This window comes from Capra hircus, chromosome 3, assembly GCF_001704415.2.
Source record: "Capra hircus breed San Clemente chromosome 3, ASM170441v1, whole genome shotgun sequence".
In the NCBI taxonomy this organism is placed as follows: domain Eukaryota; kingdom Metazoa; phylum Chordata; class Mammalia; order Artiodactyla; family Bovidae; genus Capra; species Capra hircus.
This window is the reverse complement of record NC_030810.1, coordinates 85,680,766-85,701,527: the sequence shown is the minus strand read 5'-3', so window position 1 is coordinate 85,701,527 and position 20,762 is coordinate 85,680,766. Positions and strand designations below refer to the sequence as shown.

The 20,762-nt window shown below is 37.2% G+C and overlaps 1 protein-coding gene and 1 non-coding gene across 3 annotated transcripts in view; one reads left to right on the top strand and one right to left on the bottom strand.

The window, feature by feature from the left end:
- LOC102187823 (calcium-binding mitochondrial carrier protein SCaMC-1-like) overlaps positions 1-20,762 on the top strand; it is a 56,433-nt gene that overhangs the window by 9,096 nt on the left and 26,575 nt on the right. The window contains exons 3-7 of one of the 2 annotated variants that reach the window (XM_018045840.1): positions 1,201-1,312; positions 6,526-6,681; positions 12,960-13,112; positions 13,931-14,038; positions 19,634-19,801. In XM_018045840.1, coding sequence (XP_017901329.1) covers positions 1,201-1,312; positions 6,526-6,681; positions 12,960-13,112; positions 13,931-14,038; positions 19,634-19,801 — 697 coding nt within the window. The remainder of the gene's footprint in view (positions 1-1,200; positions 1,313-6,525; positions 6,682-12,959; positions 13,113-13,930; positions 14,039-19,633; positions 19,802-20,762) is intronic. The other variant, XM_018045841.1, reaches the window with a different exon arrangement.
- Positions 278-350, bottom strand: TRNAE-UUC. The gene has a single exon. It is a non-coding gene; the product is annotated as a tRNA-Glu (tRNA).

Below are 20,762 nucleotides of genomic sequence, written 5' to 3'. Positions count from 1 at the left end.
TAGTAGTGAGAGCCTGATGGGAGTGGGTTCAAAAGAGAATGAGAAAGTGGAGACAGAAGGTAGATAGCTCTTTAAAGTAACTTATTTATGTATATATTTTGGCTGTATATGTGCATGCATGCTAAGTCACTTCAGTAGTGTCTGACTCTTCACGACCCCATGGACTGTCGACTGCCAGGCTCCTCTGTCCATGGGATTCTCCAGGCAAGAATACTGAAATGGGTTGCCATGCCCTTCTCATTTTTTGGCTGTACCATGCAGCTTATGGGGTTTTAATTTCCCTGGCCAGGGATTGAACCTGGGCCCCCTGCATTGAAAGCTTAGAGTCTTAACCACTGGACCACCAGGGAAGTCCCTAGACAAACAACTCTTTAGAGAGTGTTACTGCAAAGGCAGAGATCTAAGGGGTGACTGTGGGGAAGGTTGGGTTAAGAGGTTTTAAGATGAGAACACTTCAACACTCATGTTTTATGGAGAAATGGGGGACAACATGGCCTGAGAGTGAGAGTCAAAAATTGATTTGGTGGCTTGAGATGTGTGAAAATTAGCAGTAATCACTGAGGGAGATGAGAAAGGGTGCTACCTCAAACAAGTAACTTTGAAATTTTGGGAACCTCACATTTCAAAATGATATATTTCATTATCTTTCTTCACATTCTTAATTTCATTCAAAGATTTGAGAAATTCCCTGATGAGAATTCTTAAAATTAGCTTACTATTATCTCATATTAATGAAAATTCTATTTCCATTGATATTTGCATTTCTTATGATATTTTTGACATGGGATATTTTATATCCATAGAAAAGAAAATTGCCTTTTGAGATCCATAACCAAAAAGGGTAATTGTCAGCCATCATTTTGATTGTTAAGGAATTACAAGAGGAAGTTACAAATAGGGAGAAGGGGAAATATTTAAAGGAGAAATGCTAGAAGGTTGGGATGTAGTAATACTGACAGCTTGTTAGTTCTTTGTGATTTACAAGGCCTTTGTACATATAATCCAGTTTAATAGTCTAATAGCTCTGTTTTGTAGGAATTATTCCCATATAAACCAAAATTTAGAGATGTGAGATGCACTTTCTACATCACAAAAGTAACAATGTGCAGAACTCAACACAGCTCAAATTTTAAGGATATGAGATGTCATTTTAATAATGCTTTTTAAAATGTATGAATTGTAATTTGTATTAATTTATAGCATGGATGCTGATGGATCACTGACAGTAGATTGGGATGAGTGGAGGAAGTATTTTTTATTTAAACCTGCAAGAAATATGGAGGAAATTGCCCATTACTGGAGCCATTTTACCGTAAGTGGTCTCTTTTTACGAATTTGTATGTCTTATTCTATGAATCATGGGTGTAAATGTAATGCATTACATACTCTTAGAAAATTGTGGGGCCAGAAAATTATTTAGTGAGGTTTTGCTGATGCTATACTATACTATAAGTGATGTTTCCTCAGAAATTTGCATGATGCTAAAAAATCTGAGTTGACATGTAATATCTACTTCAACTAAAATTTCAACCTGCAAAAGGCACACATCTGTTGAGAGGAAGTACACTCCTAAGAGTTGATTACTCCTACTCAGCACCATCATTTTGTGTTGTAGTTGCTTATTTTCTTGCCTAAAAAGTAGGGAGTGTGAATTGCAGATTGCTGTATTATATAACACTTCACTGATAAATATTTGTTGGATGAATGAATAAACTTTGAACAGAAGTTTTTGAAAGAGTGTTCAAAGCTTTAGTTTTTTTCATATGCATATATACCTCATGGTCGGCATAGGTCTTGTCTGTTGGTGCGCTTAAAAATCTATGCTTCATAATTTCTTAAAGTTCTCAAAATTTCTTAAACTATCTTAAAAGTTTTGCTTAGTAACTACAAACTAAAATCTATACTATTCTGTGTCTCATGATTATATGTACAGTTGAACCTTGGACAATGCAGATTTGAACTTCACAGATTTACTTATATGCATATTTTTTCGCAGTAAATAACTACTAAAATACTACATGATCTGTGGTTGACAATGGATATGGAGGGTTAACTGTAAAGTTCTACATGGATTTTTGACTGTACCTGGGATCAGTGCCTCTAACCCCTGTGTTATTCAAGGGTCAAATTTATACATGCATCCATATGTCCTGTCTCTGAGAAATGGAGAAGACCAGTAGGATCACATTACTATTGATAGATAGAATAATCTTACTATCTTAGCTGTAACAGTGTGCATTCTCTACTCATAATATGACCCTTACAAAACTGTCTTTCAATAAATACGTAATCATTAAGAGATTTTTTCCTTTAGGAAGTGTTCATTCTATACCTTCCTTTTAGAGATGATTAAATCAATTTCAAGACAATGAAAAATACATTTATTGTATGCCTGTGTGCATACTAAGTCACTGTAGTTGTGTCTGACTCTTTGCGACCCTATGGACCATAGCATTCCAGCCTCCTCTGTCTGTGGGATTCTCCAGGCAAGAATACTGGAGTGGGTTGCTATGCCCTCCTCCTGTATTGGTAGACTAGTGCCACCTGGGAAGCCCATTGTATGCCTAATACATGATAAGTTTTCTGTTTAATAATGAGATAAACAGCAAACAGGCATGGAAAGTGCATATTTTGAAAATTAACTGATACAGTGTTGGTAATAACCTACTAAAGTCATTTAAAATGAACTCAATGAAATGCCTTTTGGGTATAGTGCTAACAAAGCGTGCTTCATTTGTTCCATGGGCAGGTCCATTGTTTGGTTTGTAGTAATTTCACAGGATACAAATGTGCTTGGAACTCTAGTTGTACAGCCCAGAGGTAGAAAGTAGCCAGTTCTGCAGGGTGGAAATAGTGCCAGCTCTGGTTCAAATCCCAGCTCTGCCATTTGCTATCTGGATGAGCTGGAGTAAGTTATTTAATCTCTCTGGGCCTCAGTTTTCTTAACTGTAAAATTGGGGTAGTAATACTTACAGTTAGAACTGGACATAGAACAACAGACTGGTTCCAAATAGGAAAAGGAGTATGTCAAAGCTATATATTGTCACCCTGCTTATTTAACTTATATGCAGAGTACATCATGAGAAACACTGGACTGGAAGAAACACAAGGTGGAATCAAGATTGCCGGGAGAAATATCAATAACCTCAGATATGCAGATGACATCACCCTTATGGCAGAAAGTGAAGAAGAACTAAAAAGCCTCTTAATGAAAATGAAAGTGGAGAGTGAAAAAGTTGGCTTAAAGCTCAACATTCAGAAAACAAAGATCATGGCATCCGGTCCCATCACTTCATGGGAAATAGATGGGGAAACAGTGGAAACAGTGTTAGACTTTATTTTTGGGGGCTCCAAAATCACTGCAGATGGTGACTGCAGCCATGAAATTAAAAGATGCTTACTCCTTGGAAGAAAAGTTATGACCAACCTAGATAGCATATTCAAAAGCAGAGACATTACTTTGCCGACTAATGTCCGTCTAGTCAAGGCTATGGTTTTTCCTGTGGTCATATATGGATGTGAGAGTTGGACTGTGAAGAAGGCTAAGCACCGAAGAATTGATGCTTTTGAACTGTGGTGTTGGAGAAGACTCTTGAGAGTCCCTTGGACTGCAAGGAGATCCAACCAGTCCATTCTGAAGGAGATCAGCCCTGGGATTTCTTTGGAAGGAATGATGCTAAAGCTGAAACTCCAGTATTTTGGCCACCTCATGCGAAGAGTTGACTCATTGGAAAAGTCTCTGATGCTGGGAGGGACTGGGGGCAGGAGAAGGGGATGACAGAGGATGAGATGGCTGGATGGCATCACTGACTCGATGGACGTGAGTCTGAGTGAACTGTGGGAGTTGGTGTTGGACAGAGAGGCCTGGCATACTGCGATTCATGGGGTCGCAGAGAGTCGGACACGACTGAGCAACTGAACTGAACTGAACTGAATACTTCTCTTAGGGTTATTATGAGAACCGAAGATAACACATGTAACTGTTTAATACAGCACTGGGTTTGCTCTGTAAATGTCAGTTTTTATTTCTTAAACAGATATTGAGCTATTTCCTAGTCATATTATTGCTAATGACTAAGCGCAGCCAAGCACTTCGAGGACTAATTGCTTTCAAGCACTCTATGTTTTACAATTAATAATATTGGTAACTGACAGTCACTGAGTGTTTTTTAGTGCCAAACATTATGCTGAGTGCTTTATGTGCTCTAAGTTACTTAATTAAAAAAAATAAGTCTATCCAGTTAGGTATTAGTATTGTTCCTCTTTGCATTTGAGGAAACTAAGTCACAGAGGGTTCATTCAGTTAGGAGCTCGGGGATTTGGGATTTGAATCCCACCTGACTCCTGAGCCTAGGTCCTTAATCATGACATATGTGATCAAACTTCTAGACCCTCAAAAAAAAACCTACTTGTGATATATATACCACAGAATTTATTATCTGCTCTGCACACTACATGGGAAGGCCCAGGTTTTTTATCAATTACACAGGAAAGTGCTTCTAAATGTATTGTCATATATTTTATATTTGCTTTGTTAGAAGTGAATGGAACAACACATGGGTTCCAAATCGGAACAAGTGTGTCAAGGCTGAATATTGTCACCATGCTTATTTAACTTATATGCAGAGTACATCATGGGAAATGCTGGGCTGGATGAAGCACAAGCTGGAATCAAGATTGCCAGGAAAAATATCAATTACCTCAAATATGCAGATGATACCACCTTTACGGCAGAAAACAAAGAACTAAAGAACCTCTTGATGAAAATGAAAGAGGAAAGGGAAAAAGTTGGCTTAAAACTCAGCATTCAGAAAACTAAGATCATGGCATCCGGTCCCATCACTACATGGCAAATAGATGGGGAAACAGTGACAGATTTTATTTTCTTGAGATTCAGAATCACTGCAGATGGTGACTGCAGCCATGAAATTAAAAGATGCTTGCTCCTCGGAAGGAAAGCTATGACCAACCTAGACAGCATATTAAAAAGCAGAGACATTACTTTGCCAACAAAGGTCCATCTAGTCAAAGTTATGTTTTTTCCAGTAGTCATGTATGGATGTGAGAGTCAGACTATAAAGAAGGCTGAGTGCCGAAGAATTGATGCTTTTGAACTGTGGTGTTGGAGAAGACTCTTGAGGGTCCCTTGGACTGCAAGGAGATCCAACCAGTCTATCCTAAAGAAAATCAATCCTGAATATTCATTGGAAGGACTGATGCTGATGCTGAAACTCCAATACTTTGGCCACCTGATGTGAAGAACTGACTCACTAGAAAAGACCATGATGCTGAGAAAGATTGAAGGTGGGAGGAGAAGGGGACGATAGAGGATGAGGTGGTTGGATGGCATCACTGACTTGATGGATATGAGTTTGAGTAAGTTCCGGGAGTTGGTGATGGACAGGGAAGTCTGGTGTGCTGCAGTGCATGGGGTCACAAAGAGTCTGACACTGTAATGGGAATTCCTCATAATGTGGTTTCACAGCCTTGAGAAATTCCACAGAAAGAGCACCTGGAAAAATGGCATATATTAAGAAACTGTGTTAATGATTATCTTTCATGTTTTTCTTAAGAATAATCTCCTTGTTACAAACCTCAAGGCCAAACCCAGAAGGGAGTGTGACTGGGATCATGAAAGCATGGACCTTGGAACACCTGGGTTGGCATCAAGCATGAACGCTGCCTACACGCTTGCTGATTGTTCCTGAGACTAGCCCCAAAGGGAATGGCCCGGGGTAAAAACAAGGAGATCTGGACTGTGTCAGTGTAGTGTCTTGGGAAAGATATGATAAAAATATCTTGTAGTCTGCAATTAGGAATAAAAGCTGGACTCAGAGTGGACTCTGCACCTCAGTCCAATAGCGGCTGCAGATCCCCTGACACACTGCACCAGATTTTGTATTTTGTCTTCATTCTTGTTGCTTGCTCCCGGACCATTAGGGCAACACGACATGAGTGAGCGACTGAATTGAACTTGTTAGAAGTGAAAAGTCTGACTGAAGATAATAGGAGAATCTGCTAGTCTTGAACACCGAAGATACTTATACATTATTGCCTCTTAAATAACTATTCTCACCACTGTGTGCACAGCCTGTATTTGACTATGGGGCATCCTCGATGGCTCAGCGGGTAAAGAAACCACCTGCAATGTAGGAGACACAGGAGAGCTAAAAGTATATATTAGAATTTGACAGATTGTTCTTTTTGTATTTAATCTTAGACAAATAATTTTATGTTGAAAATGGTATACAGATTTTTAAATGGTTGAATTGTAAAGGTTGTCCTAGGCATGATACAAAAATTATCAATTCATATTTTAATATAATTATATTCATTTTATAATTGACAGTATTTCAAGCTAATTTATGAGTTATTTAAAGTTATATTGGTTGGTAAGATACAAAATCCTAGCAAAGGCTGATATTAAATTTGCTGTGGAGATGAAAAAATTTAGACCTTATTAGGAGATAATGTTTCCATTTGAGATCAGCTAACTATAATGTTATGTAAAATTTGTTTTGATAGGGAATTGACATGGGAGATAGATGGACTTTTCATAATTTAGTTGATGAAAAGAGAAAATCTGGCCGTCTATGGAAATATCTGTTGGCTGGAGGCATAGCGGGTACGTGTGCTCGAACATGTACAGCGCCATTAGAGCGTCTGAAAACCCTCATGCAGGTGTGTTGCATAGTTCGTGTACATGATTTTGAGTAATGTGAATAATATTTGATGCTTTTAAAAAGGAGGATTTCAGAAGTCTTAATAATATTTCTTGATTTTTTTCATGTGCAAATTGCTTCATTGCCAGTAATCTAGACTCAGTTATTCAATAAGTTCCCAGACACTCAACTCACCTTGAGGGTGCAACAACCAAGTGATATACCATTCTCATTCACATGCATTTTGGAGTTTTGTGATGGAGACAGATCTGCAAATAAATAATTAGATACAACCTAGTACTAGTATTCTAGAGAGGGCAAAAATTAGGAAAATCTTTTTTTTTTTTTGGTGGAGCCTGGGAAGGGAAGGCTGCACAATACTTTTGATTCTCTCCCTGGACTGAAAATTGTGACAAGAGACAGAAAGTGGTCAGGGTTGTACTCCCTCTTTATTCCTTATAAAATGCAGGGCCCTGCCGGTGGAATTCTTCAGTTTCCTGAAGTTTTGGGTCCCTTTCAAATTAATGCAGGCAATGAAGAAATTGCCTGAGCCTTGTGGCCAAGTCTCTGGTTATGACTGTTCAACTGAAACCAGGTGAGAAGGGTGTCCACCCTCTTCATTGCTCTATTCAAGGCAGAAATGATGGACCTATAACAACATTTGGTCACTGTCTCCTTTTAGCCTTTATGGGTCACCATGGAATAAATCTGTCTCTAACTTTTATAGAAAAGTACAAAGCAAGGGAGCATGTCTGGCTGCTGGTATTCTGAGTTCAAGCAGGGGAAAGGGACAGGAGGCCTACTGTGTATATTTACTCATTTAATTCATCTGTTTTTAGTCCTATGCCTCACTGAATTCTTGAATTCTGTATTCCTGAGTTAAGATCCTCTCTGCTTCCTCCAGAGAATAAAGCCTCATGGATTTTTAAAGGAAAATTTAGTTCTATGTTCTTTTGCTTCCTCAGAACCTTAAGTTACAACTTTTACTTTGCTAAATTAGTTATCACTTTTCCATTTGCTTTCTACCTCCCCCAAATCTGATGAAACCACTAATACCTATACCCCTGCATATTAGTAATGAGGTGACCACATAATTTTCATTTGAACCGAGACACTTTTAAAAAAGAAAGGGGTGCTTAATAATCATGGGGGGGGCAGCTTTTGGGGGAATTGGGATCGATGGGTGCCCTAGTTATTGCCTTCTTTGTTACTTTACTATTGTTTTTGTGTGGTTTTGGAAGGATGAGGAAATAAACATGTGGGGTCATTCTACCACTTTTTCTGAAAGTCAGTATCTTACATGTCTAAAATTATTTTATTTTTCTTTTCTCTTTGGTTGGCAGATCGGCAGAATACGGACATCAAAGTAAAAAATGCGTTCCCTTAGAACTTCTTAAGGCATTATGCTATTATTTTGTAGTATTCAGTATTACTTCTGAAAAGTCTGATGCCATTTTGATATTTTGTAGATTACCTGATTTTCCTCTCTGGAAGCATTTAGTCATGCCTGTACCTTGGGCTTTTCCAGTGGCTCAGCATGTAAAGAATCTGCCTGCAATGCAGAAGACACAGGAGGCATGGGTCAGATTCCTGGGTGGGGAAGATCTCCTGGAGGAGGAAATGGCAACTGACTCCAGTATTTTTGCCTGAAAAATCCCACTGATAGAAGATAGAAAAAAAAAAAAAATCCCATGGGTAGAGGAGCCTGGCGGGCTACAATCCAAAGAATCTCAAAGAGTCGGACATGACTGAGCAACTAAGTACTACGTCGGGTATTCTGAAATTGTACGCTGTGAGTTTAGGTAGGTTCTTTTCAACCCATTGTGCTTGACACTTGGTGGGCTCTTCTTAACCGTAAACTTAGGTCTTTCTTCAGCATTAATGTATTCTAGTGTTTCCTCCTTAGTTTTCTTCACTTTATTCTCTCTGGAATTCTTCTGGTTGAATGGTTGAATGTGGTACCTCCCAGACTGACCTTGATGCAGCTTGTGTGTATGTGTTAGTTGCTCAGTTGTGTCTGACTTTTTGTGACCCAATGGACTGTAGCCTGCCAGACTCCTCTGTCCATGGGATTTTCCAGGCAAGAATACTGGTGTGGGTTGTCATTCTCTTCTCCAGAGGATCCTCCTGAGCCAGGGATTGAGCCTGGGTCTCCTGCATTGCAATCTTATCTTTTCATAAATATTTTTATTACTATGTCATTTTACTCGACATTCTGGGACATTTCTTTAGTACTGTTTTTTAACCCTTCTATTGAACTTCTTATTTTAGTAATCACAGTTTAAATTTCTGAGAGCTCTTTCTGTCCTTTTGATTGATCTTTTTTCATAGTACCTTTTTCTTGTTTGGTATTTCTTAAAATGAATTCAATATCATCTTGATTCTTTCTGAGGACATTACAGGGTTCTTTATGTTTTTTTGTTTTAGTTAACTGTAGTTTCCTAAATTGTCACTATTTTCTGTGGATTTAATTATTCTGTTTATCTTAGTTTTGCGTTCTATGCTGCCTTTCCTCCTTCACATATATTATGACCCTTTATTGTTCTTTTGTATTAAAAATGAAGAATGGATATTTTAGGTACCTTGTATAGATTTCTTCTGCAGTTGTGTTTTCTAGCTATGTTTCTCCCACAGATATTTTTCTTTTTTTTTACAAATTGAGATATAATTGACTTATTATATTAGTTTTATGTGTACATTATAATGATTCAGTATAGGTATGCATTGCAAATGATCACCACAATAAATCTAGTTAACATCCATCACCATATATAGTTACGTTTTTTTTCTTCTGACGAGTTTTCAAATCTACTCTCTTAGCAAATCAGAATTTCTGTTATAAAAGGAATTTATACATCTGTTTATTTGCATTGTCTTTCTGTCACCAAGAAAATCAAAGAATGACCACAAGAAATAAATCCCTGTGAATCAGCCTCTTGAAAACTCCACATGTTTTTTTGTAGTCTCATTGCTTGTTTAATTAGCTTCACTCTTCTTCTATGTAGGGCAGGCTTAAGCTTCTGGACTCCACACTCTCCACCTCTCTGCTCTGGGAGGCTGAGATAGAGGGCCGGGGGCAGCAACCCTTCTCAGGTCTAGCCCTGCTCTGCTTGTAGCACTGTCACTTTTCCTTTATATACATTGACGCTAAAAATTAGAATACTCTTGGTGAACTGAACCTTTTGTCACTGTGCAGTGATCTTCTTCGTCTCTGTAAATGCCTTTCGTTCTATTTTGTCTGACATTGATATAGATGCACTCTCTACTCTTGCTTGGGATTTGTGTTATATATCCATTGTCATTCTTTTACTTTCAGGGTTTCAGCATTTGTATGTTTTAGATAAGTTACAGGTAAATGGTGTATAGGTGGTTTTTATTTTAGTTTATATATTTTTCATTTGTTTGGCTTGCCAGCATGGCTTGCAGGATCTTAGTTCTTCTACTGTGGATTGAACCAGGCCCTCAGCAGTGAAATCACAGAGTCCTTACCGCTGGACTGACAGGGGATTTCCTGGATTTTGTTGTATTTTAAACTGGAAGACATTTCATTTAACAGTTGGTGTACTTATTGATATTTTGTTCAAGGCTGCCATCTTATTTTATGTTTTCTATTTGTCCTGCATGTTCTAAGATCTTCTTATTTCCTTTCTTGCCTTCAGTTATATTTTTAAAAGTTATTCTATGTTTTTCCCCCTCCATTAGTTTTTGATGTTTTTTAAAATATCACTTAGAGTAATAACTTGAGGAGCTATGACGATGATATCCAACTTGAGACTAGATTTTTATTTGTTTCTGTTAGGTGCTTGGGAGGACTATCAATCTGGGATCACATTATTTAATTCAGATTTGAGTCTTGAAGTTCCAAGAACCACCCAGCTGATACAAAGCCATGCCCTTGCAGAGGCTGGTTTCTTCTGGTTTACCCTTGCCATAAGGGGATAGACCTGCAAAGTCCCAGTTTAAAGTGGAGATGGTTCTTCAGAGACCTATACCTTCAGCGAGCCCTGAGCTTTGTCTTCTGTTTTCTGTTAACCCAGCGAGGCAACAAAATGATGAGTTAACTTTATAATTGTTTTTTTCTGGGTCCAGAAATGCACTTGAGTGGTAATCTTACCTTTCTAGATTTTCTCTTCTCTCCTAGATACTGGCCTTGAAATATGTCTCTGTCTTGTTAGCTCATGGATACCTTTAAGAAACTTTAAGAAATAAATATGCCATTGGCTTTTTCAGTTATCCTTACTTGGAAGTACATTCCTTCCTTATTACCCAGCTTGCCATTACTGCAAGTGAATTCTATACTTCAGTTCAGTTCAGTCACTCAGTTATCGCTGATTCTTTGCAGACCACAAGAACTGCAGTACGCCAGGCCTCCCTGTCCATCACCAACTCCCGGAGTTTACCCAAACTAGTGTCCATTGAGACGGTGATGCCATCCAACCATCTCATCCTCTGTTGTCCCTTCTCTTCCTGCCCTCAATCTTTCCCAGCATCAAGGTCTTTTCAAATGAGTCAGCTCTTCACATCAGGTGGCCAAAATATTGGAGTTTTAGCTTCAACATCAGTCCTTCAATGAACAACAGGACTGATCTCCTTTAGGACAGACTGGTTAGATCTCCTTGCAGGCCAAGGGATGCTCAAGAGTCTTCTCCAACACCACAGTTCAAAAGCATCAATTCTTTGGCACTCGGCTTTCTTTATAGTCCAACTCTCACATCCATACATGAATGCTGGAAAAACCATAGCCTTGACTGGACAGACCTTTGTTGACAAAGTAATGTCTCTGCATTTTAATATGCTGTCTAGGTTGGTCATAACTTTCCTTCCAAGACTAAGCGTCTTTTAATTTCATGGCCGCAGTCACCACCTGCAGTGATTTTGGAGCCCCCCCCAAAATAAAGTCTGCCACTGTTTCCCCATCTATTTGCCATGAAGTGATGGGACTGGATGCCATGATCTTAGTTTTCTGAATGTTGAGCTTTAAGCCAACTTTTTCACTCTCCTCTTTCACTTTCATCAAGAGGCTCTTTAGTTCTTCTTCACTTTCTGCCATAATGGTGGTATCATCTGCATATATGAGATTATTGATATTTCTCCTGACAATCTTGATTCCAGCTTGTGCTTCTTCCAGCCCAGCGTTTCTTATGATGTACTCTGCATATAAGTTAAATAAGCAGGGTGACAATATACAGCCTTGACGTAGTCCTTTACCTATTTGGAACCAGTCTGTTGTTCCATGTCCAGTTCTACCTGTTGCTGCCTGACCTGCATACAGGTTTCTCAAGAGGCAGGTCAGGTGGTCTGGTATTCCCATCTCTTTCAGAATTTTCCACAGTTTATTGTGATCCACACAGTCAAAGGCTTTGGCATAGTCAATAAAGCAGAGATAGATGTTTTTCTGAAACTCTCTTGCTTTTTCCATGATCCAGTGGATGTTGGCAATTTGATCTCTAGTTCCTCTGGTTTTTCTAAAGCCCGCTTGAACATCTGGAAGTTCACGGTTCACATATTGCTAAAGCCTGGCTTGGAGAATTTTAAGCATTACTTTACTTAATGTCAGTTCTTCAGTGCTCAGCTTTCTTCACAGTCCAACTCTCACATCCCTACATGACCACTGGAAAAACCATAGGCTTGACTAGACGGACCTTTGTTGGCAAAGTAATGTCTCTGCTTTTCAATATTGCTCTGGGTTTAATTTTTCTTATGTCAATGCAGTATAGTCAATGTCCAGAGCACATTCTCTGGTACTGTCTTAAGACAAGTGTATATCTGTTTTCTAATGCGTGCCCTGGAGAAAGGTTTCATATGTTGGCCACAGAGTTAGTTGGATGCAGATTTTTTTTCTGTGCTTTCACTGACCACACTGATTACCCTTATTAAAAGCCTCATAAGCCACTTGTTAGCAATAAATTCTCTGAGTTTCTGTGGCCTTAACTTTTCAGAAATGTTGCTTCCCTGACGCTTCTCTTGAAATGTACACCTAATTTCACTCTTCCTGATGGGAGAGTCATTTGTTCATCCCTCTGAGGAGGGGGCAACAAAGCAACCATGTCTGCAGCATGATCTTGTGTCCTCTGTGTAAGGTGTCCTCTTCTTAAGCTATAGTGCAGGGATTAAAATAAACATGTCTTGAAAGCTGTCTAATCACCAGGACAGCTGCTGTTTCCCCAACAGGAGAGACCGTCCATATTTTAGGAACTTCAACTCTGTCCTGCCAATCACATGAAAATTAAAATATGTGGTTTTCAAAGTTCTTCAAATCGTACTGTGATTTTCAAAATTCTTCCTTTCCTTTTCAAGGCTCAGAGTTTAGAAACGAAGAATGTGAAGATAATGAGCCATTTAATAGAGATGATGAAAGAGGGCGGAGTCATTTCTTTGTGGAGAGGAAATGGTACGAATGTTCTCAAGCTTGCTCCTGAAATAGCTGTTAAGATCTGGTCTTATGAACAGGTAAAAACCACACTGCCTATGACATTTATTAACAAGGGAATGTTATTCAGTTTTACTTTTTAAAAAATCGGTTGGGGTTATTACAAAACAAAGAGAAGTAGTTGCTTATCTGTGTTGGAACATTACTATAAAGTTATATAATTACATTATTATTATATAATCGTCTGTGTGTGTGTTAAGTTGCTTTAGTCATGTCTGACTCTTTGTGACCCCATGGACTGCAGCCTGCCAGGCTCCTCTCGCCATGGGGTTCTCCAGGCAAGAATATGGGTTTGTTTGTCATGTCATGTTGCTTCATTATAACATGGTTGCCATCAAAACATATTGCATAAGGTTCTCAGTTGTTTCCATCTCAAAGTTTTCCATTTTCTTTATATTTATTGCTTACCATAATCAACACTTGTTGAATGTTTGCTATATACCTTCTTTGCTGTATGTCTTATTCTAAGCAAATTGAGGTACAAGATGAAGTCTCTTCTGTTAAGGTTGAGGCCTTCTGTCTAATATACATGACTATATTTAGGTACTATGCAAGAGACACGGGTTCGATTCCTGGGTCAGGAGGATCCCCTGGAAAAGGATATAGCAACCCACTCTAGTATCCTTGCCTGGGAAATCTCATGGATAGTAGAGCCTGGTGGGCTATAGTCCATGGAATTGCAGAGAGGGACATGACTGAGTGACTAAGCAGCACGAAAATGTGGATTATAGTTTTAAACTATAAATTAAATGCCTAGGTATCCACTGATATTGAATGACTTGCGTGCCTCTTTGAACTTTTTCAATGCTAACATACCTGTGAACTCTTGTTAATACAGTATAAGGAGTATCTTTCTTCTGAAGAAGGCAGTTTAGGAACACTTGAGAAATTTGCTTCTGCTTCTTTGGCTGGTGCCACTTCTCAGTCTTTCATTTACCCCTTAGAGGTAAGTGCTATTGAAAAAGATTTGTTATCCTTAATGAAAATTATGGCTAATTTTTTTTCAAGTGAGCCAGAATCCTCTTATTATTAGTAGCTATTGAGTAGAGAAAATCTGTTGCTAGGGCAGTGTTACCAGAGCTGTGATATCTAAGCTGGCATTTCTGTTGCTTTGATTTGTATCACATTTTATTTTACTAAAATATAAATACCACTTATATTTACTCATATAAGTGATATAGTATTTGTCTTTCTGACTTTGCTTAGTATGATAATATCTAGGTCCATCCATATTGTTGCAAGTGGCATTATTTCATTCTTTTTGATGGCTAAGTAACATTCCGTTGCGTGTGTGTTCACACACACACACACACACACACACACACACACACACACCCCACATGTTCTTTATCCATTCATCTGCCAATGGGACATTTTGTTGCTGTTATTTTCTTGCATTTTCCCTTCCATATGAACATCAGAATTGGCTTGCCAAGTTTCTTAAAAAAACCAAAGTAAACCAAACTGGGATTTTGACTCTTAGTTGTACTTAGTGAATTTAGAGAAGAAATGACAATTATAATATTGAATTTCTTTTTTTGCCCAGGAATGAGATATGTCTTCTTTTCCATTTAGATCTGTTCTTGTATTATTTGATAAAGTTTATAATTTTCTTATACAGGTCTTATGCATTTGAGGCTTTTATTACTAGATACATTGTGGCATTTGTTGCTATTAATGTATTTCATTAGATTTTGCTAATGTTTATTGCTGGTATATATGAAAACTCCTGAATTTTTAAGTTAAACTTATATCCAACCACTTTACATTACTCTTATTAAATAATCTGGAAACTCTTAAGAATTTCTTTTAATTCTTGTTTTCCTGAAATTTTATCATGAAATGTGTAGATTCTGACCCTTTTCTTTCATCAGTTAATTTCAGATCTTTTTAATGATCTTTTTTCCAGCTCTGGGAAATTTTCTACTATTAAATAATTTTGGATTTTGCTTTTCTTTTTGATCTCTCTGTGTATATATATGTCTTCTTTATCCATTGATTTATTGATGGACACTTTGGTTGCTTCCATATATTGGCTATTGTAAATAATGCTGCAATGAACATAAGGGTGCATATATCTTCTCAAATTAGGGTTTTTGCTCTCTTCAGAAAAACACCCAAAAGTGGTGTTGCTGGATCGTGTGGTAGTTCTATCTTTAGGTTTCTTTGAAGAACTTCAGTACTGTTTTCCATAGTGGCTGCACCAATTTATATTCCCACCAACAGTGCTCAAGGGTTCGCTTTCTTCTGCTGCTGCCGCTAAGTCGCTTCAGTTGTGTCCGACTCTGTGCGACCCCATAGATGCTTTCTTCACACCTTGCCAACACTTGTTATTTGATGTCTCTTGATGATAGCCATTCTGATAGGTGTGAGGTGATATCTCATTATAGTTTTGATTTTCATTTCTCTGATGATTTGTGATACTGAGCATCCTTTCATGTTTGTTGGTCAGCTGTATGTCTTCTTTGGAAAAATGTCTACTCAGGTCTTCTGTCCTTTTTTTTGGTGGGCAGTTTGATGTTGAATTGTATGAGTTCTTTGTATATTTTGGATATCAACCCCTTATCAGATATATAATTTGAAGATATCTTCTCCCATTCAGTAGGATGCCTTTTTGTTTTGTTAATAGCTTCCTTTGTTGTGAAAAAGCTCTTTGATTTAATGTAATTTCATCTGTTTATTTTTGCTTTTGTTTCCCTTTGCCTGAGGAGACATATATAAAATATTGCTAAGACTGATGTCAAAGTTTACACTGCCTATATTTTCTTCTAGGAGTTTTATAGTTTCAAGTCTTAAATTTAAATCTTTAATCCATTTGGAGTTTATTTTTGTAAATGATGTGAGAAAGTAGTCTGGGTTGACTCTTTTGCATATAACTGTCCAGTCTTCCCAGCACCATTTATTGAGAAGGCTGTTTTTTCTCCATTGTACCTCCAATATCTTGCCTCCTCTGGCATTATTTATAATTAGCCATATAAATATGGGTCTCTATTCTCTTCCATTGATTTATGTGTCTGTTTTGGGTCCAGCATCATACTGTTTTGATTGCTGTAGCTTTGTAGTATAGTTTGAAACCAAGGGGTATGTTACCTCTAGCTGTCTTCTTCTTTCTCAGGATTGTTTTGGCTATTTGTGGTATTTTGTGTTCCCATACAAATTTAAAAATTTTATTTGTTCTAGTTCTGTGAAAAATGCCATTGGTATTTTGATAAGGCCTACACCAAATCTGTAGATTGCCTTGGGTAATATAGTCATATTAATAATATTAATTCTTTTAATCCACGAGCATAGTTATCTTCCCATTTGTTTGTGTTGTCTTCAGTTTATTTCATCAGTGTCTTACAGTTTTCTGGTACAAGTCTTTTATCTTTTTGGTTAGATTTATTCCTAGGTATTTCATTATTTTTGATGCAATTGAAAATGGGTTGTTTTCTAATTTTCTCTTTCTGTTAGTTTATTGTCAATGTAAAGAAATACCAACAATGATGTTTCCACATGTCAATTTTAAAAATTGCTTTGGCAGATGGATTCTTAACCACTGGGACACCAGGAAAGCCCTGGATGATAATTTTGTATTCTGTAACTTTACTGAATTAATTTATGAGTTTGAATAGTTTCTTTGGTGTCAGCTTTTTAGTATTTTCTATATAGTATCATCTCACCTGCAAACAATGACAGTTTTACCTCTTTCCAATTTAGATCCATTTTCTTTTTCTTGTCTGACTACTGTGGCTAGGACTTCCAATACTATGTTGAATAAAAGTGGTTTAGTGCGCATCTTTTTCTTATTCCTGATCTTAGCTTTTCACCGTTGAGTATGATATTGGCAGTAAGTTTGTCTTATATGGCAATTATTATATTGAGGTATATTCCCTATATTCCCACTTTCTTGGGAGCTTTATCATAAATGAATGTTGAATTTTATCAAAAGTTTTTTCTTCATCTTGAGATGATCACATGATTTTTATCCTTCAATGTTCATGTAATGTGTGACGTTGATTTGCAAATATTGAACTGTCCTCCTAGGTGAAATATACTCTTGAATCCCTCTGAGGATTTAAATTATTTTTGTTTTAAAGTCTCCAATTTGTTTTGCTATTATTTGTTTTTTATAAATTCCAAGTTAATGAATACAAGGAACACCCAGAGACCCTGGATCAATCATGAAGGTGATTAATTTTAGAGCTATGAGTCAGAGCAGATGTATAAAATTTAAATATATTCAGAATATATTTTTCTATCATGATGATACTTCTTTACTCTTTTATAAGAATGAAACATCCAATTTTTAAAAACAATACAGATCTTCCATGTGGATTTTGAATTTTAAGGTTATTTTCTCTTCAAAGTATAAATTGACCTGTGTGTTTATCTGGCAGTATCTATATATAATCTAGGATAAGCAGTATGTCCTTTAGATTGTGTAACTTTATATATGCACAGCAAAGAAGCAACTGATCTAGTAAGAGATAAGGAGATTCCTGCAAATACATTTCTATCATAGCATTTCTCAATGAAAAATGAATAAATAGTATAACAATTAAGGCTCACCAAGTTTCTTTTCCACTTGGTAAAGAAACAGCTTATTTTATGCTAAACTTCAATGTCAGCAGAGTTTTCTGTGTTTTCCATTAGTCCAAGGAAACTCTGGATACTCTACACAAATTTCAATAAACATTTTGCCTTTCTCCATACAGGGGTGTGTGTGTGCATGTGTGTTGTGTTTGTGTAGAGAGAGAGCAAGTTGGAAATGTTGTGTCCCTTTACTTTTAAAAATTTCAGTGTGAATTTCCTTAGAATGAAGAACTTTCTTTTATATATTGTCAAAATCAGGAAATTTATCAGCAGTACAATACTATTATCTAATCCACAGTCCTTATTGAAATGTAATTAATTGTTAATTGTTCTAATAATTGTCTTTATAGTAATTTCTTTTTCCAGATCCAATTCAGATCACGTGTCAGATCTCTTTAACATCTTTTCATCTGGATAAGTTCCTCAGTCTTTTATTTTCTATTTTTTTGGTCTTTCTTTGTGTTGGTATTTGTGTGTGTGCTCTTACATATATATATATATATATACACACATATATATATGTATATATATGGTTTAAAAAACCTACTGCCATTCACAAGTTGTGTGTATATGTATACGTGTGTTGATGTTTGTGAAATCCTAATATCAATTTATTAGGATACTTATGTTGGAGATGGGGGTTGTAGGAGCTTCATTTTTATTTTAGGTTTCTTTTCTGAACATATCTGACACATTGTATTATGCAAATTTAAGGTGTTCATTAGTTAAATTGATACATTTATATATTATAGCAATATTTAGCACTACAATCACATTCATAGTTCTTTATTTTTAGTGGTTGGAATAAATAAGTTCTAGTCTCTCAGCAAGATGGTTGATTATAGTACAAGATTGTTGTCTGTATTCACTATACTGTGTGTTAGATCTCTGCTGCTGCTGCTGCTAAGTCAGTTCAGTCGTGTCCGACTTTGTGCGACCCCATAGACAGCAGCCCACCAGGCTGCCCCTTCCCTGGGATTCTCCAGGCAAGAACACTGGAGTGGGTTGCCATTCCCTCTGGAGCTTAATTATTACTTGTTGCAAGTTTGTACCCTTATATTGCATCTGTCTTACCTGCCCCACTTATGCCCTGGTAACCACCATTTTACTCTGTTTTTGCAAGTTTGGCTTTTTAGATTAAACATATAAGTGATACTGTACTGTACTTGTCTTCCTCTGTCTGACTTATTTCACTTAGCTCACTACACATGGCAGAGTGTCCTCCTTTTTCATGGCTGAATAACAGTCTATTATAATATATACACATATATGTATATATGAATGGACAATGATGATATATATGCATATATATCTTTGTTGTCCATTCATCTGTTGATGAGCTTATTTCCGTATCTTGGCTATTGTGCATAGTGCTACAGAATAGTGCTAAACATACAAACATAGTAGTGCATATATCTCTTTGAAATCCTGTTTTCATTTCTTTTGTGTATTATAATAAGAATTGCTGGGTCATAGGATAGATCTACTTTTAATTTTTTGAGGAACCTCCAACTTGTTTTCCATAGTGGTTGGTCCAATTATATTCAATTTTGGGTTCCTTATCTGACTTATAGTGCAATAATAGCTGTGGCTACACTAGTATGTAATTTAGACAGAAAGAACAGCTGGATTCAGATACTTTATCTTCCTGCAAAGTTAAGTTCAGGAATTTGGTAAATGCACTGTATTTGTATTTAAGCACTGTATTTATAAATGTGTGTGTATGTGTGTGTGCTCAGTTGCTCAGTTGTGTCCAACTCTCTGTGACCCTATGAACTGTTACATAGTAGTATGCAAAAGTAAAATATTCCAAGAATAAGTAGGAAAATGATAGCAGGTATGCTGTCATTGAAAATACAGTTTGACCTAAGATTGTTTTCTCTTTTTAATTCTGTAACTCACACTTTACAGGATTGCTCTGGGTTGGGTAACTGATAATGAGCCTATAACATTCTTTTACATTCAGGTTTTAAAAACTAATTTGGCTGTAAGTAAAACTGGACAGTACTCTGGGCTATTGGACTGTGCCAGGAAGATCTGGAAGCTTGAAAAGATTACAGGCTTTTACAAAGGCTACATTCCTAGTCTTCTGACTGTCATACCGTATGCGGGTGTAGATATCACTCTCTATGAGGTGAGTTTGTTTCTATGATGGCCTTACATCAGATTTATTAGATCTGAAAATATAATACAATTGAAAAAATTTTAAATCAAAAATACTTTTAAAACTGAGTGAATAGAAAACGTATTTTTCTTTTTACAGTTTGTTCTTCTGGCTTCTCTTTCTCAGGACTGTTTCTATAAGTATTGTTTTCTATAAGCTTGTTTTCTACAAGTATGACCTTGACCTTTCCTTTCCTCTCCCTGCACACAACCCACTCCACCTTAGTGACTCCATCTGTTGCTGGGTTTCTATATAGCTGGTATATCAGTAACTTGCAGCTGTTTTTAAAACCGCTCTCCTGATCTTCAGACCACCAAGGAGACTGAATGATACTGTTTTGCTCCCCATTTTTTCCTAGTGTCAGAAGTCTGATTTGGCTCATGTTACTTCTGGGGTTCCTCATGAATAATTTCTGGTTATAGTAATCATCTATTCCAAATCAATTATAGTCACTTGATTCAGAAAAAGGAAGAGAAGAATGTAAGTTCTTTTTTGGGGAGGGAAGAAGGAGTGCAAAATAATAATGACCTTTTTTTCTCTGTTCAGTTCAGTTCAGTCGCTCAGTCATGTCCGACTCTTTGCGACCCCATGAATTGCAGCACCCGAGGCCTCCCTGTCCATCACCGACTCACGTCCATTGAGTCGGTGATGCCATCCAGCCATCTCATCCTCTGTCGTCCCCTTCTCCTCCGTTAGTAGTGTCCAGTTTCACTTTGGTCATTCTCTGTAGCTGATCCTAAGAGACCATCAAGCATGTCATTCCCTGTACAACTCCCTTCTTTTTTAGTAATCCTGAGTACCTTCCGCCGCACCAAACTTAATTCTTATCAGTTAGGATAGCAGTTAGGATCGTGGACTCGGACTGCTTGAGTACAAATTATGGCTTCACAATTTGCCTAACCTCTCTGTGCCTGAATCCTCTTACCTTAAA